Source organism: Lynx canadensis, chromosome B2 (assembly GCF_007474595.2).
Source record: "Lynx canadensis isolate LIC74 chromosome B2, mLynCan4.pri.v2, whole genome shotgun sequence".
Lineage (NCBI taxonomy): Eukaryota > Metazoa > Chordata > Mammalia > Carnivora > Felidae > Lynx > Lynx canadensis.
In genome coordinates this window covers 100698440-100711026 of record NC_044307.1, presented here as the reverse complement: position 1 = coordinate 100711026, position 12587 = coordinate 100698440, and the positions used below count along the sequence as shown (strand labels likewise).

The 12587-nt window shown below is 42.2% G+C and overlaps 1 protein-coding gene across 1 annotated transcript in view; it reads right to left on the bottom strand.

Moving 5' to 3' along the window:
• Window positions 1-12185, bottom strand: part of SLC16A10 (solute carrier family 16 member 10) — a 114957-nt gene extending 102772 nt beyond the window's left edge. Inside the window, exon 1 of the mRNA XM_030316168.1 lies at window positions 11852-12185. Coding sequence (XP_030172028.1) covers window positions 11852-12185 — 334 coding nt within the window. The remainder of the gene's footprint in view (window positions 1-11851) is intronic.
• Window positions 12186-12587: the final 402 nt, after the last annotated feature.

Below are 12587 nucleotides of genomic sequence, written 5' to 3'. Positions count from 1 at the left end.
CCTTGCCTAGGCCTTGCACTCCATCTGAAATACCTTTTTCTGCTAGATCTGCTGAGGAAAACTCTACCAATACTTTAAAGCCTAACTCAAAAGCTATCGCCATGAAGCCTTCCCTGATCAGCTCAGTTAGAAAACATTTTGCCTTCCTTTAAAATCCTAGATCTTATGTATACTGCACTCAAATAAGTGTAGCATATTGCATTAGAGTTATTTATGTACATGGCATTTTGCTTCAAGAAGTCAAATTTGTTTGTTTCTTGCATGACCCCTAGTACATGGTTTGTATTCAATAAAGGATTTCTAGATCTTTTTAAAACTAAAAGCAAAACAATGACGACAACAACTGTAACACACATACACCCAAATTAATTAACTAAAGCTATTTTTAACCAAACTGGCTGGGTCTGGAGAAGGTGAGGCAAGACGATAGCACAGAGAAGGAGACAGGGCTGCTCATGGAGACTTGATCCTCTGAAGGATTAGGTGTCACCTGGAAGAGTCAGGAAGTACTTCTGGCTGAGTCTCCAGATGGTTAGTTTCCATCCCCACTTCTAATCCCAAAGAAGGTCCTGATCAACACCTGTGCTGAGAAAAGATGAATGGGAACAAGGGTGTGCCCCACCTACCAAGGTGTGTCAGGTGAGAATAAAAACGAGAATAATCTCAGGCCTTCCTAGCATTCCCACCCGTGGTAACAAAGTTTTACTCTAAGATATTTATTGCTATATGCCCCCTTGTATTTCCAGATATTACATATAGCTGCCAAACCATGTTGCTGCTTCTAAAGAGCTCAAAAACTGGGAAAACACATAGCCCTAAAAGCAATGAAATATAATCTAAAGCTGCTTTTTAAAAATAGCATTGGCACTTATCAAATTAGCAAATATTAATAAAAATAAAACACTGGTAGGATTTTCAGGTAACCAATATATTGCTAGTACACAGTAAACTGGCTCAAGTTCTCTAAAGAACAACCTGGCAATGTGTAACAAGTGTTATAAAGTTGTTCATACCCTTTGAACCAGGAATCTTACTTTTACATATACCCTAAGGAAGCAATCCACAGGAGAAAAAACAATTTGTTCCAAGATGTATATAGATATGATACTTACACTGCATAACACTGCCTACAATTCAAACATCCAGCCAAAGGGGCTGGTTAGTAATCTAGGATAGACCAGTACAGCAGAAGAACACGCTTACTGAAAACCTTAAGTAGGTACACTATGTGATACAGAAAAATGTACCTTAAAAAGAATGTTTACTGAGAAGCCAAAAACAGAAGTAAATATTTTTTAGTGTTTATTTAATTTTGAGAGAGAGAGAGACAGAGCATGAGCAAGAGAGACAGGCAGAGAGAGAGGCAGACACAGAATCCAAAGCAGGTTCCAGGCTCTGAGCTGTCAGCACAGAGCTGGACAGGGGACTTGAACTCACGAACCGTGAGGTCATGACCAAAGCAGAAGTCGATCACCCAACCGACTGAGCCACCCAGGTGCCCCAACAAAAGTAAATATTTACATGTAAATCTACAATTCCGTATTAGCAATTCTGAAATCCCAAACCCAAAGTTTTTTATAAGATGATATCAACACTTCACTTGGAAGCAAAATATAATCTGGGGGCGCCTGGGTGGCTCAGTTGGTTAAGCGTCCGATTCATCTAGGTCATGATCTCTCAGTTCGTGAGTTCAAGCCCCACATCAGGTTCTGTGCTGACAGCTCAGAGCCTGGATCCTGCTTTGGATTCTGTTGTCTCCCTCTCTCTCTGCCCCTCCGCCGTTCATGCTCTGTCTCTCTCTGTCTCAAAAATAAATAAACACTAAAAGAAAACTTAAAAAAAAAAAAACTGAACTGACATGAAACTATGGCCTTTATTTGTCCCATTTGCTCTGAATACTCATAGATTTTGCTGCAGAACTATCAAGGTATCTGACTATGGGGCCCTGCCTCAAACTCCCCTGTAGGGATTGTGGCTCCATACTAATGACATCTATACACATGTAAGAACACTGGTATATATGCATCCATTATAAATTTGAAGAGTTAAAGTTTAGTATTCATTGGCTTTCCATTTCCAGACTATTCCATAATTAACATTTTTCTCTTGAGTAGGAGACAAAACATAACACCTAAAACTAAAACTCCACACATATAGGGGCGCCTGGGTGGCTCGGCTGGTTAAGCAGCAGGCTCTTGGTTTCGGCTCAGGTCATGATCTCACAGTTTGTGAGTTCAAGCCTCTTGTGGGGCTCCTCACTGGCAGTACAGAGCCTGCTTAGGATTCCCTCTACTCCCTCTCTCTCTGCCCCTCCCCTGCTTACTCTCTCGCTCACTCTCAAAATGCGTAAATAAGCTTAAAAAAAAAAACAAAAAAACAGGGACACCTGGGTAGCTCAGTCGTTGAGCGTCCAGCTTTGGTGAAGGCCATGATTTCGTGGTTCATGAGTTTGAGCCCCACGTCAGGCTCTGTGCTGACAGCTCAGATCCTGGAGCCTGCTTCAGATTCTGCGTCTCCCTCTCTCTCTCTCTGTCCCTCCCCTGCTCATGCTCTCTCTCTCTCAAAACTAAATAAAAACATTTTTAAAAATCAAAAATTAAAAAAGAAACCTTCATACATCTATCATTTATTCCTATAGAACATCTTATTCTTAGGGCAAGTTTACTACTATAGTCATGAAAGTTAGTATTTCTTTTTTTTTTTTTTTTCAACGTTTATTTATTTTTTTTGGAACAGAGAGAGACAGAGCATGAACAGGGGAGGGGCAGAGAGAGAGGGAGACACAGAATCGGAAACAGGCTCCAGGCTCCGAGCCACTAGCCCAGAGCCCGACGCGGGGCTCGAACTCACGGACCGCGAGATCGTGACCTGGCTGAAGTCGGACGCTTAACCGACTGCGCCACCCAGGCGCCCCGAAAGTTAGTATTTCTAATGCTAATGGTGAATTATTTTTAATATTAATATTTTTATTATTATAAAAGTAATACTTATTCAACATGGAAAACTTAGAGGCCACAGATAAACTAATAGAAAGTAAGAAATCCAAAATCCTGGCACTGAGGGAGAAGTATGAAGTTAAGGATATTGCTGCCAAAGTTTGAGTGTTGCATTAGTATAGAGCAACAATGGCAACTTTCTGCCCCCGACTGCACTAAAACATCAATTAACTTTGTGGAATGTCGTTTAAACAACTATTGACAAATGTGAATCCTTTGAGATGCTGCCATTTGAAAAAATGGAACATGAAGTCAAAACTAATAAAAAGGATAATTAAGCAAGATGAAAAGGTTTTTACTATTAAAAGGCCACCAGACTAACCCACTCGACTTGGCATTAATACCGATCTACCCAGAAGAGTCAAGAAATACCTCCACTTAATGAATAGTGGTTTACTGCTTTTATAAAGCATATCAGAGAATTGGTTTTGAATCCAGTCTAAGTTTGTCACAAGAATAAATTTTGACTTTCTGAATACACACAGAACACTGCTGATGCAATTTACTTTAGCAAAGGAAAAAAAAAGTAATAGCTGAACAGCATACCAATGCATAAACTCTAGTCAGTGATTCTCTTCCATATGGGGGAGCAGTGTTTCTGGCCAACTTTGTTCCCTCTTGATAAACACAGAAGTCTCATAATCCTTGATGCACACCTCTAAGGGTAGTTTACCTTTTGAATGAGTAGCCATAATATTCAAAAGATAAAGCCATGCTTCTGTATTTATCCACCAGCTAAGATTTTGTCACTTTTGGTTGTATTATGGAAATAATTAGATTCTTTCGTTTTTCACATACAGAATTATAATCTTGACTATCCTTTTGTAAATTAAATGTGCTTCTCTGGAACTTCTGATATGCTCCTCGTGGTGGGGGCGGGGGGGCGGGTGTGGATCTGTGCTGCCTTCTCAGACTCATATATCTTTCCGGAATTAACTTAAGCAGAAACACTGCTTTGGTCCATATACATTATTTCACATCTGTATTTCATATGTATCCCCATAATTAAAAATTATTGAAATGAAAAAATACTTGCAACTTGGAAATAAGGCATGTCATTGTCTTAGTTCTTTTAGCTCTGGTTCCTATATTCAAGGTAGGGAATTATTTCTGCTGTTAATGAAGATACCTTAGCATTACTTTAGCATTTGGTACATGTACATGTACATCTGAAAACACTGCTTTCCTCCATCACTACAGTCTCAGAGGAACTGGCTATGTTGTGGTGGGTTTGTACAGCTCCCAGGAACGCTGGAGTTGCTCATTCTGAATCACTGCCAATAAAAACACCATGGTTCATGGGTGGCACCAGGCTAGGCTAATGCTCAGAGCCATGGTGAGCCAACTTTTCAAGTAGTGTTTGGGGTTTAGTTTGTTTTTGTCAAGGTTTGTTTGTTTAATCTGAATATGAGATCAGATCTCTAATTGGATTGTAATAACTCTAAATAGAATTCTATTCCAAAAGTAACTTCCCAGGATTTCTGATATCTTGGGTACAAGACACTATTAAAGTTCTAGAGAATATATAGGGAAATAAGCAGAAAATCGTTTCAAGGAAGAAAACAGGCAAGGTTCTACATTTCAGGACAACTTTAACATAAGCACAAATTTTTACACAGCTGAAAAGATGCTCTTAAATTCAACTTGAAAAATATAAACACTGATATCATGTGCCCCAACCCAAAACTGTGCAAGTTAAAACTTTCTTATCTGTGAATGGAGGTAACAGCACGCTACAAGGCTACTCTAAAAAAATAATGTTAATGTGTATGAAAGCTCTTTATTTATGATAAAGGACTGTGCAAATTATCACTCAAATATGGATTCTCTTTAAAATACCATTCACAGAATGCTAGATTAGAATAGACTGCAATTACGTTCTCTGTCTTCCACTTTAAGTCTTTTTTAAGAATAATCTCTATCCTCAACATGGGGCTCAAACTCACCACCCAGAGATCCTCCTCCCCCTCCTGCTCCCCCTCCCCTTCCCTTCCCATACTCTACTGACTGAGCCAGCCAGGCACCCGCTCTGTCTTCCACTTTAAATTTAATTCCTAACTCATTTGAATTCATGTTACTCCCAAAACATTCCAATTGCATCAAAAATGTAACAACACTCGCATAAAATCATTGTTTTCTCCCATGGTTGTGACAAAAGGAATAAAATAGCTAACCATTTCATCAGAATCTTACAAGGACTAACAACTACATTGAAGAGAGGAGAGGCACACATAAAGGCATAGAGGCAAAAGATAGGAGGATAATTTGGAAAAGCACAAGGCTTTCAGCTTGGCCAAAACACAAAGAACAAGAAGGAAGAGAGGTGAGAGACAAGGCTAACGGGTCAGGCAAGGGCCAGAACTTGGAGTCCTTTGGTGTATGGAGCTCAACATTTTCCTAGAAGTAATGAGTTTCACTGCAGGCTTTTAAACAGAAAGATGCCATGGCCCTAAGTTTTAGAGAAGTCACTCAAGTGTATAACTGAGGACAGGTGGACCAGTTAAAGCATTATGACAATAATTGAGGCCAAAATTAATGAAGGCATGAATTAAGACAGTACTAAAGGAAAAGAAGGGGATTGATTTATGAGGCATTAAGGAGGTCAATGCAAAAGGACTGTGTCTGATTTAACAAAATAGGAAAGGAAAGGGCAGAAATAAGAAATTAAGATGAATTCCAGGTTTCTGACTCAAGCAACCAGAGGTGTCATGCACGGAGAATTCAGAAGGAAGGATATGTCTATTTGCAAGTGGGCTATTCTTTTTGGTGGAGATATATATATATATTATGGGGTGGCTAAAAAATGAGTTCATTTTAGTTGAGTATGATATACCTGTGTATCCACATGGAACTGTCCCAATATAATGAATACGGGTCATGAACACAGAAAAGAAATTTGGAAATAACAACCCCAAGACAGTGCCTGGAGCCATTGGGTGTATGAGACACACAGGAAGGTAGGAAAAGTGAAGTACATGGCCTAGGATGAAGCCTCAAGGAACTGCAACACAGATTCAACAAGAACCCATCCAAAAGATATAGCAAATCACATCAGGAGCACAGAGTATAATTTATTCAAAAAGATATCTCAAAACCCCTCCTGACATAATTCTGGTATCCATTTATTTTTTATTGATTTTGTTCTTTGAGCAGTTAATTTTTTTTTAAGTTTGCTTATTTTGAAAGAGAAAGAGAGAGTGTGCGCACAAGTTGGGGGGGGGGGGCGGTGAGCGTGGCGGGGACGGGGGTGGCTCAAACTCACAAACCCTGAGATATCATGACCTGAGCTGAAGTCAGTCGCTTAACCGACTGAGCCACCCGGGTGCCTGGAAAACTTTTTTTTTTTTTAAACCTTCAGGAACATGAACTGACTTGAAGTTTGAGAGGTGCTAGTAGGATTATACTGAAAGATCTAACAAGATGTATTGCTCCTTAAGTGCTATTGAAAATCCTACTTTGTGATTTTTAACTGTCTAAAAAGCGATCTACCTCCACACAGAGAAGGCAGAGTTGCATTAAAGATTGTAGACAAAGAGCCTCCCTTTTGGAACCTTTTTAATAATCTACTTCTCTTTAAAACTACTGAATTTTTAATACCTTGATTTCTACTTTAAATATCCAAGAAAGGAGGATAATGCGCCGTGTTTCCCAAACTTGTTTAACCACAGACCTCCACTTTGAAGAAGGTTATTAAAGAACACATTTTGGGAATTACTGAAAGAAGCCTCTGGAATTCCCAAAGAAGCCTTCGGAATTTACTTAACCAAGCCTCTGGACCACAAAGATATCCTATCTCCAAAAGAATATCATTAACTACTCTGAATACTGATTCTGAAAACATACTTGTTTTAAATAAATATATTTAAAAAGTGAATATGCCATTAAAATATTTCTTTCTCCAGGAAGAAAGCAGGGAAATAAACTAGATTAATACCCTCGTAAGATCCCAGAGTGTCCACAGCACTGCGTATGAAAAGTACCCTTGACTCTTTATCAATTCCATGAAGGAACCAAAAATGGGTTTTCCAATATCCAGCCAAGTAGTGATTTCTAAGGGAAAATAATGTTGCAGTTAGTGGTAGTAATTATTTTCGTGTTCCCAAAAGCATCAGATTTACCTGTGCACATGTGAACCGGTAAAAGTTCAACTGAAAAGAGACCACTCGAGCCCAGCTTGTTTCCTGTGATACAGCAGGAGGTGTGAGGCAGACCTCTGATTACCATGTCATCAGCAGCCAGGATAACACAGCGGGGCCGGGATACACTCAACACTTTCCATTAGTTCTACTGCCTAACTTGCAGTTCAGCTTGCTTGCCCTTTCCAAAGTCTCAAATTAATAAAGTAAGATTTATTACCATAGAGAAAGAGGCCATCAAATGCCTTTCTCAGCCCTCACCATTCACTGGAATTTCCTTAGAATTTCAGCTTTTTAAAATAAGATTGAGCACGGATATATTGCAAATGCCTCAGGGAAGTATTCTGTTTACTCATTTGTATCCCACAGAAGATCAAAAAATCCTTGGGAACAGCTGACCTTGTTTCTCTCAATTACCATCTCTAGTGCCCAGCACAGAGTGTCAGCAACTTGGTAAGCAGTTGTAGAATGAATAAGGAGTAACATGAAGACGTATAAACTAACCTATATCTTTGTGTGAATGAATTTCTTCAGGGCCTTTCCTGAGAAATTTTGGGTGGATCATCAGTTGCATAGGAAGAGGTTTTTGGGTTGTTTTTTTTGTTGTTGTTGTTGTTGTTGTTGTTGGGTTTTTTTTGTTTTGTTTTTGTTTTGCATAGGAAGAGTTAAGATAGCCTGAAAAGAAGTAAGCCTGAGAAAGGCTCCTTTTCAGTTCTGTCTGGAAACATCATCCTACCGTGGATCAATCTAAAGGAACATGGTTCTTCAAAGGAAACACCAGATTTTTGCTTAAATGCCATATGAAATTATCTTGTTTCTCCATAGAAGTCCCTCTACAAAAATCTATTTCAATGAGACATTAACAATTGGCAATCGTTTATTGATAGCAAAGTAAGATCAAGAAACAGGCACCCTAATCTTTCAGACTTTTTAAGCCTTTTCTTTATTTTGAAAGAGACAGAGAGTGAGAAATTGCTCCAGTGCACACACAGGAGAGGGGTAGAGACAGACAGAATCCCAAGCAGGCCCTGTGCTGTCAGCAAGGAGCCCGACTTGGGGCTCCAACTCACAAACTGTGAGATCATGACCTTTCAGACTTCTTTTACAACCCTAGAATGCCTGGAATAGTGCTCAGTCAATTAATGCTTGAATTGATATACAACATAAAGAATACTGAATTAGCAGGGGCGCCTGGGTGGCTCAGTCAGTTAAGCGTCTGACTTCTGCTCAGATCATAATCTCATGGTTCACAAGTTCGAGCCCTGAATCGGGCTCTGTGCTGACAGCTCAGAGCCTGCTTCATTCAGATCTTGTGTCTCCCTCTCTCTCTCTCTCTCTGCCCCTCCCTTGCTTGCATTCTCTCTCTCTCTCTCTCTCTCTCAAAAATAAATAAACGTTGGGGTGCCTGGGTGGCTCAGTAAGTTAAGCATCCAACTTCGACTCAGGTCACGATCTCGCACTCTGTGAGTTCAAGCCCACATCGGGCCCTGTGCTGATGGCTCAAAGCCTGGAGCCTGCTTCAGATTCTGTGTCCCCCCCTCTCTCTGCCCCCCCCTCATGCTCTGTCTCTCTCACTCTCAAAAATGAGTAAATGTTTAAAAAATTTTTTTAATAAATAAATGTTTAAAAAAATTTTAAGAACACTGAATTAGCAAGTTATCTACTCAATGCAATATGACCAATCATTAAAAACCCCATTTCTAGAGACATAAGCCTGAGGCTGAATCCTGGCTCCACTGCTTACTTAAACTCTGTAAGCCTGAGTTTCCACATCTGAAAAGAAAGATATTTAATTAAGCCAATATCCTGGACTTGTTATAATGTTTAAATAGGAATGCAGGCACTGGGCCTGGCACATAGGTAGTTCTCAAGAAAAGTGAACTATCATTTAGAAACCTCAATTTGCATTCCATCACTACCTCCCTATGTGCCCTAGGGCTCATCACTATGAAGAAACCAATGAAAACATGGAGACAGAATTAAATGGTCTCTAATGCTGAGATTATCAATCATGAATAACAGTAATAAAAAATGGACCAAAAGTTTGAAAAATAAAAGCCTTAAACAATTCAGGTATTTTTTGTATTGTACTTGAAGCTTGCATCTGTTTGATCACAGATGACTCAGCATTAGAATATCAAAATAAAGAAGCCTGAACAGTCAAACTTCAGGTATTCTCAAATACCTTAATACCTGCTGTGAAGGATGGACTATGAAACACCTGCGCGCGCGTGTGTGTGTGTGTGTGGGTGTGTGTGTGTGTGTGTGTGTGTGTGTGTGTGTGTGTGTGTTGGGCTGGCGCAGGGGGTGGGTAGGTCTCAGTATTAACTGGCTTAAAGAGTATCTTGTTACCATTTTTTCACAGATGAGGTTAAATCTTTGTTCTTCCTTAGACCTTAAATTTTATCAGTTATCAGCTCTGTATCACATACTATCCAAGTAAAGATTCAATATAGCTGCTATGTCATACAGGGCCATTACAAGTATATAGGCGGGCACCCAGAGCACAGGCTGGTTTTCAGGCACCACTTACCCTGAGTTGGGCACCTTTGTGCAAGGGCACAACCATACATGGGAGTCATGTGCAGAAGTAAAAAAATTTTCAGTATTTAGCTGGCATATTTGTATAACTATTTATACAATATACACCCACATATACACAAACATGACTGAAAATCGTCAAGGATTCAACTGAGTAAATGGAGAAGGATATTCATCAAAACTGAAAATAGCTTCAAAAAGCTCAAGAGAGCAGGTTCCTGTCCCCTCCGTCCCCCCTCAGGTGGCCTGTGTTGGAACATTGTAGCCAACAGGAACTTTGGGGATGGAAGATAGGTCAAGGCTGCGACACAGTAAAACTCTGGCCCTCCTATGGTTTTTCCCCCATAGTTGCTCACTCACACACTCTCACTCTCATAAAATGAAGGAGAAAAAAATCCACAGATAGAAAGGACCTACTCACCTGAGTTGGCAGAAACACTGGTAAACAAAAGACTGTTGTCTTGCTATCTTGACTGCATTAAAAATCTGTAATCCTAGTCAAGAATATGCTAAATGCTAAAGGAACCAGTCTTAAAATGTTGACTCTACCAGTTCCATCTGCCTCCTTGAGCTTCTCCCTATCAGATATCCATGCTCATATAAAAAAAAATTTTTTGTTCAATATTGCACATGCATATCAATCCTGCGAGACTTTCAACAGTTGCCTTCCATAAAAATAAGTATAGGATATTACATTAGCCTATTACTAGCCCTGTGACCTGCGTAACACAGTAGTTCAAGAGCTACTGTTTAAGGAACAGAAATTCCAGATTAAATATGGTACATTATCACATATGCAAAGAGACAGTGTACAAGAATATTCATTGCAGCATTGTTTATATTAAGTTTGGAAGTAATCTAAATGTTTATTAAAGGGAGAATGCATTAGTAAATTATAATATATTCATACAATGGAAAACCTGGAGCTAAAATATAAAGAATTTAAGCTACCAGTTCAAGTTGAGATATTATGTGGATAAATTGCAAACATTGCAGAGTAGAAGAAAAGCACACTGCAGAATGATACATACAGTATAATAGTATTTATAAAAGATTTTAAAACTCCCAACATTACCTCTGCCTTAGAATTTGTTAGAACAGTCTCTTGCATGTTCTTTGTATGCACACTAAAGTCCTAAGGAACAGTCACTCTAAAAATAGAAAATTAAGGTTTAAAAAAAGACTATTAATCATATAAAGTTCCTCAAATGGCAGGGAGGAGCCTTATTTAGTCATGGAAATCCCTTAGCCCTTTAAGTCATAAGATGTGTGTTCTATCTCCATTCTGCTACTCACGAAGACACTATTTTACCAAGCTTCAGTTTTCTCTCCTAAATAAGGCTGCTAACACCTGCCTTGCAGGTTGAAGTACAATAATGTATGTAAAAGAGTTATATACAAAAGGTCTTGGACTTGTTTTTTGCCTGTCAAGAGATCACATTATAAGTCTCTACAGGGGAAAAAAAAATGTTGAGTCTGCACTTTTTCATCTAGTCTAGTATATGGTTAAATATGACAACACAGCAGGAAAGGGCAACCCTTCACCTTCCTCCTCCTCCCAGTCCCTGATCTGGCTGCCTCCTATGCTTTCTATATTTAGCACACAGTGCACCCCCCCCCCCAAAACAAGCAAACAAACAAACAAACCACGAAACCAGGGCTCTTGGCAGAGCTCCCTTGGGGAACTCCCCTTGACCTTGGAATAAATCTCTTTAAACTCGCCAACCGTGCCTCCCCTCAGCACACACGCCCCTCTGCAGCCCCGGAGGCACATGAACGAGAAAACCCAACGGTCACGGTCGCATAAGAGACTGCAAAAATCACAGTGCGGTGTCGTTGGGTTTGGAAGGTTCTGTTTGTTCTCGACAATTAAGAGGAAAGTATACGTAGACTCTTAAACCCTACTCTTGCTTATTGGGAAATAAGTTCTGCGGCTTGTTTCCAAATACACTGTACCCAAATCTGTATTCACTACAAAGCCAGGCACACCGAGGCCCCTGGAGCGATAGGCTGCATTTGCGATGGGACAGACCCACCTCTCTCACGCTCTCCCACACACAGGGACCCACCGAGGCGCACAAGCCGGCGCGGGCACACTCCGCACGCGGGATGCGCTCAGGGGCCCCATGCCCGTTCTCCCCCTACCCGGGGCTGGCCCTGGCCTGCTCCGCGCCTCACCTGTCTTGAAGACCATCTTGTCATCGTCCGTGGACCCAAAGGTCTTCAGCATGGACACGAAGAGCACCCCGCAGGCGTTCTGGATGCCGAACACCGACCCGTTGCACCACATGGCCGCCAGCATCACCAGCCAGCCCCAGCCGCCCTCGGGAGGCTGAGGGGGCTCAGCGCCCGCCGGTCCCGCCAGCTCTACCTCCACCTTCTCGACGACCGCCTCGGGGCCGTCCGAGGGTCCCGGGCCCGGCAGCGGAGCTGCCCCGGTGGGCGCGGGGCCCGGCGGCTGCGCCTCGCTCGTCCCCCGCGCGGCGGCGGGCTCCTCGGGGAAGGGCACCATGGCCCGAGGCGGCCCCCTCGGGAGCCAGGGGAGCTCGAGGGGTGCGAGTTCCCGGCGGGCTCACGGAGGAGCCGCCGAGCGCCCGGCCGGCGGGCTGGTGAGGCCGAGGAGAGGGCGGTGGAGCCCCCGGTGGGACGGCGGCGCAGGGCACGGAGGCTGCCGCGAGGAGGAAGGCGGAGGCGAGCCGGCACCCCAGAGCACAGCACTCAGGCCTCCTGCCCACAGCCCCGCACCCCCTACTGCGTCGGGGCCCGCCGGCCGGCTCTTAAAGACGCCCCCCGCCTCGCAGGCTGGGGGCGTGGCCGGCGCGGGACGTACCCCAGACTCTCCAGATGATTGGGCTTCGGTAGATCGGAGGCGGGGCCCCCCGCCTGGCTGAGCCCGGAGCCAGGTGTCCGCGGG